The sequence below is a fragment of the Mustela nivalis genome (genome assembly GCF_964662115.1).
Source record: "Mustela nivalis genome assembly, chromosome: 15".
Classification (NCBI taxonomy): Eukaryota; Metazoa; Chordata; class Mammalia; order Carnivora; family Mustelidae; genus Mustela; species Mustela nivalis.
In genome coordinates, this window is record NC_139034.1 from 13,248,978 (window position 1) to 13,270,742 (window position 21,765).

General features: G+C 40.7%; 1 protein-coding gene and 1 long non-coding RNA gene across 3 annotated transcripts in view; one reads left to right on the forward strand and one right to left on the reverse strand.

The window, feature by feature from the left end:
- POLR1D (RNA polymerase I and III subunit D) overlaps window positions 1–10,517 on the forward strand; it is a 45,249-nt gene extending 34,732 nt beyond the window's left edge. The window contains exon 3 of the mRNA XM_082700768.1: window positions 8,777–10,517. Coding sequence (XP_082556894.1) covers window positions 8,777–9,044 — 268 coding nt within the window. The 3' untranslated portion in view covers window positions 9,045–10,517. The remainder of the gene's footprint in view (window positions 1–8,776) is intronic.
- Window positions 1–21,765, reverse strand: part of LOC309848787 — a 230,280-nt gene that overhangs the window by 13,678 nt on the left and 194,837 nt on the right. Inside the window, exon 1 of one of the 2 annotated variants that reach the window (XR_014303285.1) lies at window positions 8,625–8,770. The exons of the other annotated variant lie outside the window; for it this stretch is intronic. This is a non-coding gene — a long non-coding RNA (uncharacterized lncRNA). Of the gene's footprint in view, window positions 1–8,624; window positions 8,771–21,765 lie in introns of those variants that run through there. 2 annotated transcript variants of the gene reach the window in all.

Sequence of the window (21,765 nt, forward strand, 5' to 3'; positions counted from 1 at the left end):
GTATTTACTGTATTTGAAATTTAAAGTGAGCAATTTTAAAGGATTTATTTATTAATGTATTTAAAAATAATAAGCCTATTACATGTTAAAGGGAATGGTATATATTTTATAAAAAAATAACTGTATTTTGGGGAAAAAATACTGCGTTAAAGTGGTACTCTTTTTAATATTTTTGTAAACCTCCTCATCCCCCTTATAAAAGACACCTGGGATTTCATGTAAGCCTCTACAACCTGTTGTTTTGATTAAAGTATATGAAGAAAATCCAACTTCACACCAATGTATATTTGGAAAAGGAAGAAGTATTTCAATAGCCTTTCCTGAAAATTTATGGTATTCTTTAATCCTTCATCAAAACTTTGCAAATAACCTCAATGAGTGGTAGTTTCTTAACATTCTTTTTATTAATGTAGACTCTTCATGTTCTGTTATAATAAAAATCCCTTCATCTACCTTACACTTTGACCGAATCTTCTCCTCATACATGATTTTGTAACATCATGCAATGGTCGTCTCAAAAATGCTGGTTCAGGGAGTCATCCTCCAAATGTTAACACATTTCATTATATGATATTAAAGGAATACATTTGTAACTACTACCATTAATCTCATCAGAAAAGCCTTTTAAATGTTGGGAACTTGTCAAGTGCACAGTTTTCCAAAAGTCTAATTTTCTTGCACTTGAAAATTCAAGTTCTATCATTGCCAGTAAAAACTGTGAGTTGTTCTCCTTGAAGTGACAGGCTCACTCACATCTAAATAACCAGCCAGTTCACTTACTGTTCAGACATTCGCACAGGTCCTCTTCCTGGAGGCAGCTCTTGGTTCAGGACACCCTGACCAATGCGGGCTACGCAAACAGGTCTGACTGAAGGACGGCCATGACTTGCGTCTGCTCCCTGGTGCTGAGACAAAGAACATCTTCCCCATCGTGCTCGTCCTGGGAGGATAACTGGTTTTCCATCTGTTTCAGTGAGCGTGCATGTGTGCGTGCGTGTGTAAATCAATAAAAACTTGTAACTACTAATCCAGTGGTTTCCAAACTTATCTGCACTTTTGAAATCATCTGAGAAGCTCCCAAAATACTAATGTCTCTGTCCCACCATCACTGATTATCAGTTGGGGTGTGGCCTGAACTTGGGGTTTTAAAAAGATACCCAGGTGATTCTAAAGTGCACACAAATTTGAAAACCACCGTAACAGTCCCTGTGTGTTGTAAAGAAAGGAAGCAGCCTGCTCTGCAGAAGGGAAAGCACTCCCACACCTCTCCCATGGGCAGGTGGCTCCATAGCACTTGGGTAGCTGGGCGCTCAGACAGGGGAGTCCCAAGTTCCATCCCCATCAACACATCTTCTGGGACAGATCTTAAAGGAGGAGACAATCTGTTGCTTACTTGTGGGCCACGGTGTGTTTTTCTAAGCATCTAGAAGAACTTTATATTTGCTTTAAAGTTGAAAATAGAACGAGAGTGCCATTTTTTTTTCCTCCTCGATAGTCCATGAAAAGATCTCAGTGAGGTAGTTGAACCATTGCCAGAAAGAGATTGCTGAACTAAAGAAAATGCCACAGAATGCCATTTTTTATTTTATAAAGAAAGAGACCATTTGGTGCTCTGTACTTCCGTGGATGTATTTCAGCAAAAGAATCTCTTCAGAAGCTGTTCTTGACAGAGGCCTCAAGGGAGCTGAAGTATGGGCCCATATGACTTCTTTTTCGTCAACACAAAGGAATTTATAAGCACAAATTTCAGAAATGCACCCAGCTTCGTTGTCCACAAAGCTGTTTTTATTCTAGTCGCACTCACATCAGCTGACCTGTAGCCCAATTGTAAGTTTGGAGTCTAGTGCTCACAGAACCTCAGACTTATGTGTGGAAAGGCTTATATACGGTACGAAGAGTTACAAAGTTTGACAGAAAATGAGTCTTCAGGGTTTTTTTAACCCAGTTTTAAGGAGAAGGGCCTTTTTGGGTGCTTTCCTGTTTAGTGTTGGTGGTCATTCTGGTGATAAGGGGAAGAATCATCCATGTGGTTCTTCCTTTGTATCTCATCAGCTGTTGGTTATCTCTCAAGTTTTATGCAGGCACTTTTTTTTTAATTCATTTGACTGAGCGCCAGTAGATATATTAAGAGGCCAGGCTCAGGCAGCAGTAAGGAAGACTCCCTGTCCTGGCCTTCAAGTTGTTCATCCATCGGTGGATATGGACAAGTGAGCAGGTAAGCACAACGCAGCGTGCTAGAACCGGCAGGCGGGGAAGGAAGGGCTCCCGTTTCAGACTGACTCACGGACTAGGCTCTTGGCATAAATTCAGGCACAGAGATGCAAAGCCTTTACTCTACAGCTAAAGAACATGGGCCCCAAAGGGCCCCAGCAAGCTAACCGCCGCTGAATGGATCACCGTTTGCTTTCTTATGCCCGGATGAATCCTCCTTGTACCACCACCTCTCTCCGTGTGTTACTGTCCGACAGCTGCAGGCTCGTCAGTGCTTCCTGCCCTCAGCTGCCCACAGCTGCCCCCAGCCTTTCAGATCCAGTTATGAAAGAGAGTCAAGAGCCCCGTGTGTGTGATGGAGTCCCGCTCCATCACATCGCCGTGGAAATAATGTGTGTAGCTAACGGAGCTGGAGGCCAAGGACAGCGGCCTTGTCGTCTCTCTCTGGACACCACTATTCACATACCTGCTTCTGAGCTTTATCCTCACACATACTCTGTTCCTCTTGGTGGTCTGCTACCGACCACAAATATGTAGACAGATAGCCTGGGATTTATCTTCACTGCAGGACCCAGCCTAATGCCCTCCCGACACCATCCTGGATCGGGAAGAAGGAGCAGAGAGAGACAGAGACCCGCTGCGGCATAAGCAGGTGGCCAGTCAGTGGCCAGAGCAGTGAGGCAAAGAAACCACAGGTGAAGAGCCTGTTGGCATGCCTGCTGCCAAGACTGCTCTGCCCAGCACGGGCAGCAAGAAGCAGATCTGTTCGCCGTGTCAGGTGGAGAGTCACTGACACGGGCAAGGCTAGGACAGAGGCAGAAAACGTTCTAACTGTACTTGGTGTGGACATCTGTGAAGTACAACAGGCCTTGGGAAATTATGAATCTTATTTTTGTGGTTAGGGAAACAGAGGCCTAGGGATCGTGGGAACAAGCTTCCACACAGCTCTCCCAACCCGATTTGGGAGGGTGGACCTCAGCATCAGACCCTCCGATTCCAATCCTACCAGCTCGGGATCTCAGATACATTGCTTTTCTTCATCTCTTGTCTGCCCATAAAGTGTTGGATGGTTGGAGAAGTGGAACAAGGTGACGTCAGTAACGTGATGGCATGGGACGATTACTTCATGGAAGCCAGTGTCTGCAATGTTATCATTCCCACTGGTTAGTGATCACGTACCAATAGCTGATGGGTCATGTTCATGGAACTATTTTAGAATCCAAAAGTAGCAGGTCTGGGACACCTGGACGGCTCAGTCAGTTAAGCGTCCAACTCTTGTTTCGGCTCTGGTGACCTCCGGGTCCTGAGATCGAGCCCCATGTCAGGCTCCAAGTTCAGCCAGGTCTGCTTGAGACGCTCTGTCTCTGTCTGCCCTTCCCCACTTCTCTCTCTAAAATAAATAACATCTTCTTTTTAAAAACTGGAAGGTCTGACTGTGTAGCATGCTAGATATTACTACTTCTATCCTTTAGCAGTAAAGATAAAAACTATTAAAACCGGAAAGAAAAAAATTAGATATCTCTTCCTTTTCTGTTCTCTAAGTTTGTTTACAGTCTACTGTTTTTCCTAAGTCAAATATGATAATTGTAAGGAGGAAGTGCCTTATTTTTACACATTATGTTATATCATGTACTCATTCAAAAAGAAAGAGAGAGAGAGAAGTGAAAAGCTTACAATCCCAGCCTCAGTCAGTCCGCAGGTCTCTCTAATGGCAGATTCTCCAGGAATCTACCTCTCCTGGGGAATGCAGAAGCCTCCACAGCTGGGCTGACAGCTTTGGAAGTGAAGTAAAGCACTTGCCTTTTAAAGTTTACCAGAGTGAGGATGCCAGACCCTGTGTCTGACAGTGCTGTCCTCAGTACTCTCCCAGTGCAGCTGTAAGCGGTCTTATTATATTTAGAGTTTTGTATCTGTTTATACTTACATCAGTTCCTTCCACATGAGCTAATATACCTTTCTAAAACCAAAAATAAAAACAGCTGGCCAGGGTGAGGAAGCTGACATTGTGTGGGTCAGAGCTGCAGACAGGGAAGCAGCCGCTCCATCTGGTGGCCTCTTGGGTCCCCAACCACAGCAGCATGTCTCGGGACATAGCTAGTGATGTTATATAGTGCAGGTACCTTGAGCAGCCCCAGCCTGTGCTTTCACTCTAGGGCCCGGGTTTTACCTCAATGCAGACATGACAAGCTCTGGAATGGTGCATACCTAACGCCAGCTTATCATGTCATCTCAAGTCTGGGGGAAAATGGCACCAAGAAAGAGCTGAGAAACAAGACACATCGATGAAATGAGTTTTCTCTTTTTTTTCTTTTTAAGATTTTATGTATTTATGTATTTATGTATTGCTGGGAAGGTAAAGGAAGAGGGAGAAAGAATCCCAAGCAGACTGCACGCCGAGCACAGAGCCCAATGCAGGGCTCGATCTTACAACCCCAAGACCGTGATCCCAGCTGAAATCAAGAGTCAGATGCTCAACCAACTGAGCGACCCAGGTGGCCCAGAAATGAATTTTCTTATGGGATGAATGAGAGGAGAGTAATTTTCTAAAGGGTTTAACAGGCAGAATACAAGCAGAGAATTTTAAAACTGGGACAGACTTCGGAAATCACCTACATACCCCAGCCCTCAGTGTTCTATTTGAAGAGCATCTACAGGGCTTACACAGTATGAGGAAATTCAAAACTTTTTTTTTTTTAAACAAATTTATTTATTTATTTGACAGAGAGAAAACACAAACAAGTAGGGGGAGTAGCAAGCAGTGGGAAAGGGAAAAGCAGGCTCCTGTCTGAGTGGGGAGCCCTATGAGATCATGACCTGAGCCCAAGGCAGATGCTTAATGACCGAGCCACCGAGGCAGCCCACCAAAACTTTTTTTTTTTTTTTAAAGATTTATTTATAAGAGGGAGAGGGTGCACATGTGTGCGAGCAGGAGAGGGAGCAAACAGAGAGGATATCGGAAGCCCACTGAGTGTGAGCTCACCACTAGAATCCATCCCAGCAGCCATGAGACCAGAACCTAAGCCGAAACCAAGAATCGGAAGCTTAACCGACTGAGCCACCCAGGTGCCCCAGAGTACCAACACTTTTTCATTTTAACCATTTTTATGAAAATTTCTATAAGAGCTCATTGACTTTTTCCTGATGGCTCAGGTTTTGTTTGTTTTTAATTTTTTTCACTGAGGAACATCAGCTAGCCTGCTCTGTTCTTGGTTAGCTTCTTTTCTCAAGTCGTCTGAGACTTTAGCATGTTATCTTGAGTTGCTCTCAAGGAGAAGTCCCTGCTGTATTAACTGATGTGCTATCTATATTCTTTTTCATGAAGAGAGTGAATAATAATAATAATAATAATGGTCCACAACCCCTTGTTGAAAACCCTTGAATCCCTCCAAGTTTCTAAGTTGAGATAATTTCACATTTTAGAAAGGTACATCAGCATACCCAGTATGTACTACGAATGCCCCCAGGGATTCTTGTTCAACACATGATCATTTCTGTCCCCACACATACGCTTATGCTAACTGCGATAAAGACTAGACATAAACAGCCCAGTGTCAGGTTAGGCCAGATTTTGCTGCCAAACGAGTTTCAGCATCATATAGAGAACTTGATTTTCAAAAGTTTTAATATTTTGGAATGGTGGATAAGAAACTATAGCCCCATCCGTAACATGTACTGAAGATTTACCGTGGGCCAGGTCCTGTGCTAAGTGCTGTATGCATGTCAATAAATCCTCCCACTGGGCCGATATTTCTATTACTCCTGTTTAAAAATGGGGAAAACTGATGCACAGGGGAGTTAAGTAACTTGCCCTTGGTCACAAAGCTAATGAGGAGAGCCAGGATATAAACCAGAGCTAATGTGTACCAAGTGCTTGTTATATATTAGTATGATTCTAAGCACTCACTCATTTGGTCCGCAAGCATTCCATGAAGATAGTCACTGTTAAGATCCCACATTTAACAGATACGAGGCAATGGGGAGACTATGTAACATGCTCAGGGTTCAATCTGATAGATAGTGTGGCTTCAGAGCACGTATGCTCGCCCAGTATCATGTCGTATGTGTTTACAGCAATGCAACACCCAGCTGTGAGGTTCAGCAAAATAAGTTACCAGCCGAAGGCTAGAGCAGTTCCCTCCCAGCGGATTTCCACAGATGTTGGCAGCTCTGTTAGACTCCTTACGCTGTGATACTTTCATTACAGATTTCATAATTTCTCTATATGGACTCATTAACTACTCGTACGTCCATATCTGCTTGCAGCCACCTCTCTACCTCACTGCCCTGCCTTACTTATTACAAGTATACGTAAACACTCACTGTCATTTCAAAAGCATGTCCTGGCATGTTTGGGAGCAGTCACTCTCAGCACCCCCCACCGCCACCAGGTAAACCAAATTCTCTCCCAGCTGCTCTTGACTCCTCACCTGGAATAGATTCTTAGGCACAACGAACATTAAAAATCCCATCTCTAATGTTAAAAAAGAGATGTAAAGGCCACTTTTCTTGTGGCTTGATTCTAGAAAGTCCTCCCATTCTCTGACCAGCTCTTTCGCTTGCTGTCACCAGGGCAGGCCCCACATCCCCAACTCTTAGCAGGAACTCCGAGGGTCTCTAGCAGAAGAGCTTTGTTCATCTAGGATGAGCAGATGGTGGGAAAGGTGATCTCCCTTGGAAGAGAGCAAAATAGAGCAGAATTCACCAGGAGTTACCAAAGGTTTTGTTTTGATTATTGTCCCATCTGGTAATACTTGCCTTTCCTCATATGTCTAATCCAGAGAAGGACTGACCAGTTTCACCAGCACTGAGCTGGCCCACTCCAGGGAAAAGATCGCAGAATGCTTGTGGAGCTGGCTGGACACGGCCTCCCAGAGCTGAGAGACACACGTCGTCCACTTACTCATTCCAACGATTCTGCTCCTGCACTAAGTATGGGACCACATTTGGCAAAGAGGGGCACTTCTGTCCTACCGGCCAGCCCTATTATGCTCTTTGGTGACATCAGTGTGCCATACTCTTCTGAATCTAGGTCTAGTGGTTGCTCTCTCTGGAAGCTAAGTGAAGCCCCATAGGGCTCCCGGGACTTCCACAGTGTAGTGCCCTCACGACATCACAGCTTTGTCACTGCCTTTCTTCTTCACTCCTCATCTCATTCACCGTGACTTCTAAACTCCGGCACTAAAAGAAAAACAAAACAAAAACTCCAGGGTCGCCACCCCCTCTAAGTGTTCCCGCCGCTGCTCCTACTACAGTCCACTGCCCTGCTCTCTCCATTCCTTTCTCTCCTTGTTCTAGCTCCTTCTCTCCTCACTTCTCCCGGCCTGAGCCCGAAGCACGCTTGCACATCAAGTCCCTACAGCACCTTTGATTCTTCTCAGAGATTTTCTCTGTTCCTAGAGGCGCAAGAATTGCTTATTTGCTACAGGAAACATTTTCTCTTCTTTTTCTCCATATTTTACTTCCAGGTTCGATGCCATTTCTGATTGCTTGAGCTGGTCTGACCCCTGTAAGTGCTATGAACCTAATATCTGCTCACATTTCACTGATAGGGTCCTAGACAATAAAATCGCCCTGGTGGGGGCACTGCTGGGTTGATATTGGAGTAGTGTGTGGGATTCTCTTTTTTATCCCAAGTTTGACACAAAAATGGAGATTCTAGAATCCTACATTCATCTTTGCTTAATGCCAGCCACTCTGAGTGACATGATTTGGGGGGGTCAGTATCCTCCTAAAACAGCCCATCGTGTAACAGACAGCCGAAGGTCAAGAGAAATATGCAGGTTCTCATCTGTGTGGGGGGTTTTCTTCCCCCAAATGAAAGCTTTATGCACTTGAAAAAGAAAAAATAATACTGTAGTATATACATAAGCATGCAAAATAATAATTTAATTAGTTACATCCTGTCTCTTGGGTAAACTTGAATCACCAGCTGCTTAAATATATACTACACAGAAACTGACCCAGAGCGTAGGCCTCCTTGAAGTACCCCCCCCAACAGAACACAAACTAAAAGCCTGATATGGAAAGTGAGATTATTTTACAGATAAAATGTGACTATTGCATTTTCATAGATTCTTTGGATAATTTTTTTTTTCTGCTGTACTGAGCCCCAGCATCCAAGATATGGCAACAGATACTTTTTTGTTCCTCAGAGAGGGACTTCACTGTCACTCTTTGGTAATTAAAAACAAGCCACGATCAATTTAGCTCAGAAATGCAGATTATAGTCAAATCAGGCATCTATTATTCAGGGAGAAAATAGAAGGAATCCTGTTCTTTCACATTGTGGCCAAGACCTGCACAGGCATAGTGGTGGGAAAGTTAGTCCCAATAAGGAAGAGAGGGGCAGCTAAGGGGCAGATCGGTCGAGCTGGAGAATTCCAAATGTCTTGCCTTTTCCCCCCTGTACTCACAGTTTACACTAGGTGGCATGCAAGGAAAGCTGAACGTATTCAGAAACTTGATTCTGTGGACACAGAATTCTTTGGCAGGAACCCATGACCGGTGGGTGCAGCTCTGGAGCAAATGATTCGGTTTGAGAATGTTCTCTCTTTTTCCTCCCCAGGATGAAGTGTCCTCTCGCTGGTACAAATAAGAGATTTCTGATTAACACAATCAAGAACACGCTGCCATCCCATAAAGAGCAAGACCCTGAGCAAAAAGAGGGCAGCAAGGAACCCTCCAAAAGCCAGAGCCAGAAAGAAGAGAACCGGAAGCAGCACAGAGGCCACCCCTACAAGCCCAGCTTCCAGGCCCGGGGCGGTGGTGGCCACTCCCCGCACAGGAAGCGCGGTGGCCAGGAGAAGTATGAGAAGCGCTCCACCAAGCGATGAGGTGGCCGCAGCCCCCAGCGCTGTCTCCTCTGGGACTGGGGGGTACTGGGGGGATGGGGAGGTGTGGGCGAGGCTTTGTGGACAGGCCTTGAGCAAGCGCCCAGGAGTGACTTTCATAGTCGGTCCTTGGCTGCAGTGACAAGGAAATGAGTCCAAAGGGACTTGCTCAGAAGGTGTGGGAGCAAGTTTCGGCTCCTTCATTCCCTCTTGTTTGGAAGTTGGTTTCAAAATAAATCTAAGACTAAAAGTTTTCAGACATCGTTACGACTAGTTCCGACTTTTTTTTTTTTTATGTGTGTTACAATTGTGATCATTTCTTAGTTCTCCTCAAAAAAATAAAACCCTTGGAAATCCTATATGTTATCTTTTTGGATGATGAAGTTAAAATTCAGAGGTCATCTGGCCAGTAACCCACAGTCAGGAAAACAGGTTAGCCCTCCAAGGGCTAGAAATTTACTATGAAACTCTTTGTTTTGTTTTCCTGTAAGTGAGCAATGTAGGAAATTCTCAAACTGGCTTTGAATTGAATAACCAGAGGTTGAAAAATTGGCCCTGTTGTTTCCTAGTGCATTCTCAAACTCACTCCGATGGTAGAATGACTTTTCTATATTTAATTTTTGGGGGGAATATGTAAGTTTTAAGTGGTGCTTTAAAAAAAAAACCCTCAAAAGTTAAAATTAACTGAATTATTTTAGTGCTATGTCTTATTTAGTTACAGACTATAATACAACAAGTATAGTTTCAGAAATCTTAATTTGAAATAAAAGTATGTTTATGCCTTTTTCTGTTTTGTTTTGTTTCCCCAATATGGATGTGTCTCTGTTTTAATGCACAATTCCAAACTTTTCAAACCTGTATTCTTCCTTTCAGACTCAGGAAAATGTCACCAAGTACCCTCTTCCCCAGTCCACAAAAGGAAGAAGAATCTGTCTCTCTGTCCTCCCCACCCCGCCCCACTTTTCCAAAGCATCTAAGCTTATGCCTGGCTGCTTCCAGATAATCACTCACCACAGCCTGCTCCCTGCTTCCTGGCAGCCAAGAAAAGCCCTTTCTCAATGTTAGAAAAGAGCACATCCGAAAAGTTAGCTTCGGGGTGTTTATAAGAGAAACTAGAATAGACCAAGGACTGGCTTTGCCCATCAAGCCGCTGGCCACACCCTCAGTCCACTCAGAGCTAAAGCTCAGGAGGGACAAACCCCAGGGTTTCTCACTTGACCCACCGGCCTCCCCACCAAAGACCCCAGGGCCTCATCCTATGACTTTTCAATAACATGGCAACACACTTTGCTTTCAAACATACAAAAAGGAATAATTTGGTTCATAGGACTTCATCCAAATCCATTTATGCATTAGCTTACGCTGTTTGTGCTACATTTGGAACGTTTTGTATTTAAACACTAGAAATAGCATAGAGTCATGAGTTTTTGAAAATTCTTGTTATAATGAAGTAAAATAAAGTTGGATTGTATCAATTGTCTTTGTTCTCCTGTGTAGAGCAAACTGCCAAGTTCATTATTCTATAAAAGAAAATGATTTTAGTGAGTACATTCTAATACTTAAGGGAAACCTCTCTTCCCACTCCTGCTAAACCTTTCTTATTTAATCATGTTCAAGGACAAGTGTTCTGCAGAGTCACTTTGCCTTTAAAAGGAATTGTTCCACTTCTGAAAATTCTCTGAATCTTTAAAACTTTCATCAAGAGCAGCCGTGGTTTCCTGTCTATAAATGTCAAGAGCAAATGATCTGTTCTTTCACCATGTAGACAGTGCACGTTGCTGGAGGTTCCTGGTCCTGAGATCTGACACTCACCGGCCACCTCCTGTGGCTGCGTTCCCGCGCAGGCCCTGCCGAGAGTTTCCTCGGCCTCCATCCTGTCTGCCCTCCAGCATGAGGGTCTGTGGAGCTCCCACAGCCCAGCACAGGCGGTGGAGAAGTTGAATCCGGGGCCCTCACTGGTGGCTTCTCCAGAGGACGTCTTCCTCACCTGGGAACCAGGCTGCTTGGACTGAGTCCCTAATTTAGCAGTAAGTAGAGAAGGAAGTACCGGGTGCTTCCGCCTCAGTCTTAGGAACTGCTTCTCATGCTTCCATTAGGAAGCTACAAGACTTGAGCACAAGTGCGACTTAGCAGAATTCATTTTCTGTTTTACCTCATTTCAGAAAGCCTGGTCTCTGAGAAACGTGAACCGAAAGCAATGGTCTCAGCTGTGGCCAGTGACCTGACAGAGTTGGTCTTTCCAAATGGCCCACGTGTCATGGTGGAGGGAGCCAGAGCGGGTGGTTTTACTTAGAGCAGACTGAGTACTGAAGAACACTTCCTCAGGTCTGATTCTGGAAGGTGGCTGTGGAGTTTCTGAATTTGCCTGTGCTTTCCTTCCCCACCACCACCCCCTCCCCCCCGTGGGGTGAGGTGATACAGATTTGCCTCAGATCTCCTGGTAGAATTTGTCATTCCTTCATGGATTATCCGTAGGACTTAGCATGGAACTTATATTTTTATATTTACAGGATTTCTGTCATGGCTAAAGGTCATGTCTTTGTCTGGATCATAAAGAGTATCTGGTCCATAATCAGTGCTTGTTTAATAAACATGACATGAGGTAATTTCCTGATGAAGCGAAGCCTCAAATCCCCTTAAGGAGTGTTAAACTTGTAAGTATTCTCACCAGGAGGGACAGGTCGGCTATATTGAAACTGTGTGGACAATAATGCTTATTGTGTATCACCTGTGGGCCAAACGTGTTGGGCCTTTTTTCCCCCAGCCTCACTGAGACATAGTTAACTATAACCCTGTGTCAGTTGAAGATGTAAAATGTGATAGATCAAATCATCATGAAATTGAGCTCTTCTCCCCTCTATCTAGCCCTGTAACTTTCACGTTTGCTTTTCATGACTTAGGAGAATTCCCGATGTGCAACATGAACTCTGCGTATAACGTCCTTATGAAATGCCTGAGGGACATTTTCCTCCACCAGGTAGATGTATAAGGCATCCTCCATGGTTGTCCAGCATCCTTACTAAATGCTTTCTTCTCATTACTTCCCCGGGTGTAGTTCCTTGAGGACGAACTAGTCTAGGCTGCCCAGTTACAAGCCTCTATTTACTCCAAGTTACAGCCCTGTCAGTCTGATGGATAGCATTTCAAAGCTCGGTGCTGACTTACAAATGAAAAACTGCAAGACTGGTTTTTAATCCTATATCCTACATGAAGAATAAGCCATTCCCTCACTCACTCATTCTAACAATTTTCTAATGAGAGCTAAGCAAACATGACTAGTACGTGCTGGGCCCAGATTGGAACAATCGAACTCCTGGCCTCAGAATCGTCTAAGCCATGTTTATGTCCGCCAAATTTAAAGGTAGAGAGTATTCATGTAGCATGATACTTGCTTCTCAAAAATGTTTTTTGCCCTGCCTCCTGGTATTCCAGTTTTCCATATTTGGGAAGCAACTGGTGGTTGGTCATCAAGACAAAAACAAAACAGATACCTTCATTTTCAATTTTTTTAAAGTCAAAATTTTTCATTTCAAGGAGTCCTAAAAATATGTGTGTATCTAGTGAATCTTAAAAATATATGTGTGAATCTCAAAAATAAACACAAAAAGGAAATATGTAATATGTAAACAGATAATGTAAAACTATTAGAAATGTACTAAGAACATGATAAAAAATTACGAATAGATGGTATGTTCCCAGAAAATACAAACATCCAATAAGCACATGAAAAGTGTCCAACTTACAGGTTTAAAAAAATGCAAATTAAAATGATTTTTTCTTTTTTTTTTTTTTTTTTTTTTTTTCAAAATAGCTGAGTTTGGTTTTTTTTTTTTTTTTTTTTAAGTAATTCTGCTGGGGTGTCTTGGTGGCTCAGTCAGTTAAGCCTCTGCCTTTGGCTCGGGTCATGATCCCAGGGTCCTCGGATGGAGCCCCATGTCAGGCTCCTTGCTTAGTGGGGAACCTACTTCTCCCTTTCCCTCTGCCTGCTGCTCCCCCTGCTTGTGCCCTCTCTCTCTTTCTGACAATAAATCTGACAATTTATTTATGAATAAATAAAATTAAGAAAAAATAGTTTAAAAACAAATTCAGTGGAGAAAGAATCTTTTCAACAAATTGGTCAGATCTGAAATATTAGATATCAATACATTAAAAAAAATCTAAAATTAAAAATATTGACCATATTAAATGTAAATGAGGATGTGGAGCACTTACAGCACCCACACACTGATCATGGGAATATGAAATTGTACAACCACTCTGTAAAACAACTTGACATGTTCTTCAAAAGTGAAACATACCCTTACCATATGGTCCAATCATTCCATTCTTAGGTATTTTACCCAGGAGAAATGAAGTCATCTGTCCATACCAAGACTTACTCATGAATGTTCTTAGCAGCTCTTTTTGCATTAGCTAAAAAATAAAAACAACTCAAATGTGAATCAAAAGATAAATATATAATCAAATTATGATAGACCTACACAATGGAATACTACTCAGCAATTAAAGTAAGTCAATATTGATTCACACTAGAACATGAATCACATGGATGAATGAATCTCAAATGCTAAGTCAAAGAAGTCAGACCAAAAAAAAAAAAAAAAGAGTACCTAGTTCTTGCCTCCATTTATATAAAATTATAGAAAATGTAAACACCTATAGTGACAGAAAGCAGATCAGTGCTTTCCTGGGGGTAGTGACAGTAACGTGAGGGACAGATGTACATGGACAAGACAGAATACAGAAATGTTAGAGGTGATGGATATATTCATTACCTTGACTGTCATGCAGAATTTTCTAACAAGCAGTAAAAATCATATTTAAGCAAAAAAAAATCATATTTAAGCAAAATCTTGGCATCTCAGTCCTTAGAATTCCCTGTTAGAAAAATTTTCAGCTAGGAAATATCAAAGGAAGTAGTTTGGTATCTATTTCATTTTAGTTTTTGTCCCCTGATAACATTTTTAAATAGCTATATTGAGGTATAATTGACATATAACAAGCTTCATATACTTAAAGTATAAAACTTTTTAAGATTTACTTATGTAAACATCTGTAAAATTATTACAGCAGTCAAGTTAATGAACGTATCTCTTACCCCTAACACTTCCTCCTTCTTTTTTGTCCAAGTACACCTGTCCCTTGCTTTACTATCACCACCCCCAGGAAACTACCAATCTGAGCTAAACCACCATGAGATTTAAATAAATTCCAGAGTGTCATAATACCAGAAATGTCTAGTTCTTGATAAAAAAAAAAATTCCTCATTATACCAAGAATCAGGAAGATGTCAAACTGAAAGGAAAAGACAATCAATAGATGCCAACATCAAGATAAACATAGGTGTTAGAACCATCCTAAAGATTTTAAAGTAATCATTATAAAAATACTTCAACAAATCATTTTAAACAGTCTCATAACAAATGAAAATATAGAACCCATCTCAACAAAGAAATAGAAGGTATAAATAAAGAACCAAATAGAAAAATACATTAAAATCAAAAAAAGTTGAAAACTTAAGAGATGGACTCTACAGCAGAACAGAAGAGCCAGAAGAAAGAGGCCACTAACTGGAAAATAAAACAATACAAATCACCCGATCTGAACACCAAAGAGAAAACACTAAAGAAAATGAATAGCGCCTCAGGGAATTAATTAATTAATTAATTAATGGAATTTCACAAAGAGAGGAGAAAGATGATAGGGGTGAAAAAGTACTTGAAGAAATAATGGCTGAAAACACCCCAACTGGGCAAAAGATATAAACTTACAGATCCAAGAAGCTGAATAAGAAAACAAAAATAAGAAAACAAAAAAATCCATACCCAGACACATGATAGTCAAACTTCTGAAATCTAAAGACTAATAAAAAACCTTGAAGCAACCGTAGAGAAATAACACCTTCCCTATAAATGTAAAACAATTAATGACAGTGGATTTCTTATCAGAAACTGTGGAGGCCAGAAGTATTTCCACCTATTTCAGATGCTGGGAAAAAAAAAAAATAAAATAGTCAACCCAGAATCTTATCTCCAACAAAAATATCCTTCAGGAATGAAGGGAAAACAGAGTATTCTCACAGGGGGGACCAAAAAAAAAAAACCAACTAAGAGGATCTCTTGCTAGCAGATCTACCCTAAAACAATAACTTAAGTTCTCAAAATAGAAAGGAAATTTTAAAAGAAGGAATATGAACATAAGAACAAGGAATAACATAACAAATAAACATTGTGGGTAAATACATTACATTTTCTCTCTCCTCTTGAGTTTTCTAAATTATGCATGATGACTGAAGAAAAAAAAATTTTTTTTAATTTTTTATTTTTTATAAACATGTATTTTTATCCCCAGGGGTACAGGTCTGTGAATCACCAGGTTTACACACTTCACAGCACTCACCATAGCACATACCCTCCCCAATGTCCATAACCCCACCCCCCTTCTCCCAACCCCCCTCCCCCCAGCAACCCTTAGTTTGTTTTGTGAGATTAAGAGTCACTTATGGTTTGTCTCCCTCCCAATCCCATCTTGTTTCATTTATTGAAGAAAAAATTTAAATACTGCCTGATGTGGTTCTAAAGGCAAGTGGAGCAAATATTTAAAACAATTATATTATAAACAGATTCTATCCCTGCAGCATACCATTTGTGCATTGAGAGGAAGCTATTTCTCCCCCTCCACCATCATTCCTTTGGGGAAAACTGAAGACAATATATTCTACATTCATCCTATGCAAATGCCTACATTCATCCTAAGCAAACTGGGTCCAATACACTCAGAAGAAAGAAAGAGGACACCGTATCTGAAAAGAACTATAATTATGTTATAAATGGAGAAAAATGAAGGGATGTAAAGGAGGTAAGGTTATGACACTTCACTGGAACTGGTAAAATAATGATATCAGAAGACTGGTAAATTACGTATATACAATGTAAGACCCAGAGCAACTACTAAAAAAGATATACTATGCAAAAAAGATATACTATGTAAATCAAAATGGCATTTGTTATTTTTTTAAGATTTGTTTATGTGATAGAGAGTGAGAGGAGAGAGAGAGACTGAGAGAAGGAAAAAGGCAGGGGGAACAGCAAAAGGAGAGGAGGAAAAAGGCTCTTCACTGAGCAGGAAGTCCAATGTGGGGCTTGATCCCAGAACCCTAGGATCATGGTCTGAGCCGAAGGCAGGCGCTTAGTTGACTAAGCCACCCAGGCAGCCCCAAAATGGCATTTTTAAAAAATACTCAAATAACCCACAAAGGGAGGTAGTAAAAAGCAAAGAGAAATGAAAAACAGACCAAATGGAAAATGAAAAATCCCAACTTTAGCCCTAACATACAAATACATTATATGTTAGCAAAATCCATTAAATGAAAAATTGGTAAGTTAGGCTTCATCAAAATAATAAACTTTTATGGCACAAAAGACTGTGTTAAAAGGTTGAAAACACAAGTTAAAAACTAGGAGTTTTCCGTATTACATAAAGAATTCTCAAAACTCAAAGGTGGAAAAAGCCTAAACAGTCAAATTAGGAAATGGGCAAATGGTATGAACAGACATTTCAAGGAAAGGGACAGACAGATGCCCAGTAAGCACATGAAAAGATGTTCAACATCATTCCATGCAGGAAATGCAAATTAAAGTCACAATGAAGTATCACTGCACACCTGTCAGAATGGTTAAAATTAAAAATAGCCCCAAATGCTGTCAAGGTATGAAATAGAAGGATAACCAATACATTGCTGATGGGAACGTAAATCCCACTTCGGAAAACAATTTGGTAATTTCTGTTTGTTTTTGTTTTTGTTTTTTTAAGATTTATTTATTTACTTTAGAGAGAGGGTGTGAGTGGAAGGAGGGGCAGAGGGACAGGGAGAGAATTCTCCAGCAGACTCCCCACTGAGTGCAGAGCTGACACATGCTTGATCCCAGGACCCTGAGATCATGACCTGAGCCAAAAATCAAGAGTCAGCCACTTAATCAATTGAACCACCCAGGCCCCCCAATTTAGCAGTTTCTTAAAACACTAAACATGCTACTACTATACAACCCAGTGATTGCACTTCTGGACATTTGTCCCACAGAGATAAAGACTATATATTCTCATATTCTCAGAGATAAAGACTATATATTCTCATAAAATATTTATAGTGGCATTATTCATAATAGCCAACAACAGGAAAGAACCCAGATGTCCTTCAATGAGTGAATGGTTAAACATAGTGTGTTATATCCATACCATGGACTTCTACTCAGAAGTAAGGAACAAACTGTCAAACTGAAAACAATCTAGAAAGTTATCCATATTCTTTGAAGACAATGCCTCCATTAATTTTTTAGGTGTAATGGTTATTCATCAATTCATGGCATACATTTATTCACTTGTTCAACAAACATAAAGAGCAACTGCTCTGTGTCATCATTACTCCAGGTGCTGGGGACAGAGTGGTAAATGAAACAGATGCAATCTGTGTCCTCATGAAATGTACTTTCTAGGAAAGAGAGATGGTCTGTAAATAAGTAGACAAAAATAAACAAAACTATGTCAGATAATTCTGTTTTTTTTTTTTTTTAATGCAGTAAATCCAAGTAATAAAGCATCAGGATGTATAAGGGCTATTTTTAGAAAGAAGGATCAGGGAAAACCTTTGTGGCATTTAAAAAAATATATTTTATTTATTTATTTGAGAGAGAGAGAGAGAGAGCACAAGCGGCCGGGGTGGGGGGAGGGGGAAGGCAGCAGAGGGAGAAGGAGAGAAGCAGTCTCCCTGCTGAGCAAGGGAACCTGAAGACCATGACCCTCATGACTTGAGCCAAAGGCAGATGCTCAACCGATTGAGCCACCCTGAGCCCCAGGAGCCACCCTGAGCCACCCAGAAGCCCCAAAAGGTGGTGTTTTTGTTAAGATGTGATTGTGCAGAAGGAGCCAGCATCTGAAGATCTAAAGGAAGAAGGTTCCAGGCAGAAGTAACACAAGGGCAAAGACCCCAGGGCGGTGCTTGGAAGCTGGAGGAGGAACAGAAGGATGGACAGTGTGGATGGAGTGAGCAAGGGGAAGAGAGAAGTAGGTAAGGTAAGAGGGGGAGACAGCGAATGGATCACACCAAGCCTTGTCAGAGTTGTAAGGAGTTTGTATTTCACTACTGGGGTACAGAAACCATTGAAGGGTTTAAATAAGAGAGTGAAATTATGTTGTTTACAGATTAAAAGTCTACGTTGTCTGCCAAGTGCAGAATGGACAATAAGATAAAGAGGGGAAACAGAGAAACCAGTTTGGAGATTATCGAAGGTTAGAGGAAAGTGATTTTGACATTGTGATACGATGGATATGGACTGAATGTGATTTGGAGGGAGCACTAAATTTTCTGATGTATTAGGTATGAGGTGAGGGAAAAAGGACTATCAAGAATTAGTTCTAGGATTATAACATGAGCAGTTGAGTGAATGGTGGTGCCATTTGCTGAGATCCAGAAGACTAGAATGGAAAGGGTTTGGGGTTGACAATTAATAGCTAGGTTTTTGAAATGTTAAATTTGAGATTTATATTAACATCAGGTTCCTCAAGGCCAGTTGCTCTTGCATCTGTCTTTTCACTGGTTACTTCTCCTACAAACACATTAACCTCTGTCCTATTTTTAAAGTCTAGGGGGAATCCCTGCTTCTTGGCTAAAGTGGTTACAAGGTTTTTTTGTTTGGTTGGTTGGGTTTCTTTACTCTTCTTCTTTTCTTTTTTCTTTTTTAAGGCATAAATGGGAATTGTGGCTTCACATATGGTGCCAGTTGAGTGATAATACCCTGCAATGGTGGGATTCCACTTTTTTCTAGTTTCCTAAGGTGGAAACTTATATTAGTGGTTTTAGATCTTTGTCTCCCTCTTTTTTTTCTTTTTAACTTTTTTAATGTGTTTGTCCTAGAATTTGCAAAATACATTTACAACTAGTCTAAATCCACTTTCAAATAACATATCACTTCAAAGTTAGTGCAAGTATATTATAACAAAGTATTCTCAATTTCTCCTCATCCCTTATAACTTTGCTGTCATTTATTTCTAGAATCCATAAGCCAAAATCACTGAATACATTATTGCTATTAGTATTTCTTTTAAGATTTTATTTATTCATTTGACAGACAGAGATCATAAGTAGGCAGAGAGAGAGGAAAGGAAGCAGGTTCCCTGCTGAGCAAGAGAGCCAGATCCCAGGACCTTGAGATCACGACCTGAGCCAAAGGCAGAGGCTTTATCCCACTGAGCCACCCAGGCGCCCCTGCTATTAGTATTTTGAACATACTGTTACATATTAGTTCAATTAAGAGTAAAAAAGACAAAATATTTTATTTTACCACATTTATTCCTTCTCTAACATTCTTTTCTTTTTGTAGATCCAAGTTTCTGACCTACATCATTTTCCTTCTCTCTGAAGAACTTCTTTTAACATCTTGCAAGGCAGGTCTATGGATGACAAATTCCCTCAAGTTTTGTTTGAGAAGGTTTTCATCCTTCACTTTTGAAGGAGAATTTTACTGGATACAGAATTCTAGGTTGGTAAAGGTTTTCTTTCTTTCAATACTTCAAATATTTCACTCTACTCTCTCCTTGCTTGCATGGTTTCTGAAGAGAAGTCTAGTGTAATTCTTATTCTTGCACCTGTAAAACTAAGGTTTTGTTTTTCTCTGGTTTCTTTTGAGGTTTTCTCTTTGTCTTTGATTTTCCAAAGTTTGAATCTGATATGCCTAGGTGTAGGTTTTTTGGTGTTCATCCTCCCTAATATCTCTAAAGTTTCCTGGATCTGCAATTTTGTGCTATTATTAATTTCAGAATATTCTCAGTTATTATTGCTTCAAATATTTCTTCTGTTCCTTTCTCTCTTCTCCTTCTAGTATTCCCATTATGAGTATGTGACACCTTTTGGAATTGTCCCACACTTCCTGGATATTCTGTTTTATGTTTTTTATTCTTTTTTTTCCTCTTCGCATTTCAGTTTTTAAAGTTGCTACTGACATTTCTTCAAGCTCACTGATTCTTTCCATAGCTGTGTCCAGGCTACTGAGGAGAGCCTTTCAAAGGCATTCTTCATTTCTGTTTGGTGTTCTTTTTATTTCTAGCATTTCTTTTTTATTCCTTCTTAGTGTTCCCATCTCTCTGCTTATATTACCCATCCATTCTTACATACCGTTCACTATTTCCATTGGCACCCCAAGCATATTCATCATAGTAGTTCTAAATTTCCAGTCTCGTAATTCCAACATGTCTGTCCATAGCTCAGTCTTGTTCAGATGTTTGCTCTGTCTCTCCAAACTATGCTTTTAATCTTTTGATATGCCTTGTAACTTTTTGTTGAAAAGTCATACACAATGTACTGGCTAAAAGGAACTGAGGCTTTTAATGTGAGGTTTTACGTTTATCTATATAGGGGTGAGATTGTGTTTCATGTTTGTTATACTTGTAGGTGTCTGAGGCTAATATTTCCTAAAATTTCCTGGTGTCATTTCTGTGTCCTCTGTTATCTTTGAATATCTCTAGAGACTCCTTAAATAAGGTTTGAGGTATGTAATTCTTTCTGTTGTATTCTTGTTATTATACAGGAACCCTATTAATGTGGTGATAAGCTAAGAAGGGAGAGGAAGTTTCTATAGTTGTATGATTCTGTTTCAGAATTTCAGTGATCCTGTGCCCCTGGGCTGTGACATTCACAAGGGCTACTTAGTTCTGTTTGTTTGTTTGTTCTGTTTTCAAAAGTTATACCAGATAGCTAGGGAGGCTAGAGTTGGTATTTCCCTTTCCCCGGTCTGGTTAGGTTCTGGAAAAACTTCACTTGGGTTAGACTCTGATAAAATAGTTTCTCTTGAGGCAGGTCTTCTTAAGAAGAACAAAATACTCTGGGCATTTTTTGGAAGGGCTACTTTTCCTCTCCTTCTGACAGAAGCACAAGGAGATTTTTCTCCAGTCTTCACTGTGATAGCCTGATGGTAAACACTAAAAAACGTGAGTACTTCCCTAAGACTGGGTCCTTGAGTTTTAAATCTCACATAAGTGCCCACATAGAGTCTTTAGCAATTTTTCAAAAACACATTAAGTTTTTCTACTCTGCTACTGGTCCTAACAGAGGTTTCTACTCCTGGCCTTTTGCTGGGGTAAGCTGAGACTCTCTGTGTCTTCTTGTCTTCTCTCCAAATTTGAGGCCATGGTTTGCTCCATGACCTCAGCTCTCTGACAGGTCTAAGAAGAATTAATTGCTGATTTTCGGTTTGTTCAGCTTTTTCCCTTTTTATAAAGAGTAATGAGTTCCCAACTCTTTACGTGCCAGAACAGAAACTCATGGTTCTGCTTCCCAACTGAATCCTAAGCCATGCATTGCCATCTGCTGCCATTAAACAAACAAAGAAGATGCCTTTTCCACTACTTTGTGGGAAAAAATATCCAAGAGATTGCTTACTTTACAAATTTACAGTGCTATTAGCAAGTAAACGGCTCTTTTCTCTTGTTGGTATTTTCTCTCACGAAATAGCCCCTAAGGACCTCAAACCGTGAAATCTAACCTCTGGATAAATGTAGCTACTGGATTTTCTTTTCAGAATTTGCAAAACCTCAAGACTTCTAATAAGTCAACCCACAATCAAAGTATGACGTTGGTTTTAATCTCAAATTATTTTTATTTAGCTCAGTCTCCCATTTTTCTACCCTCTCTTTAGAAAGCCACTTGAAAAATCCCATTTGACAGGGATATTAT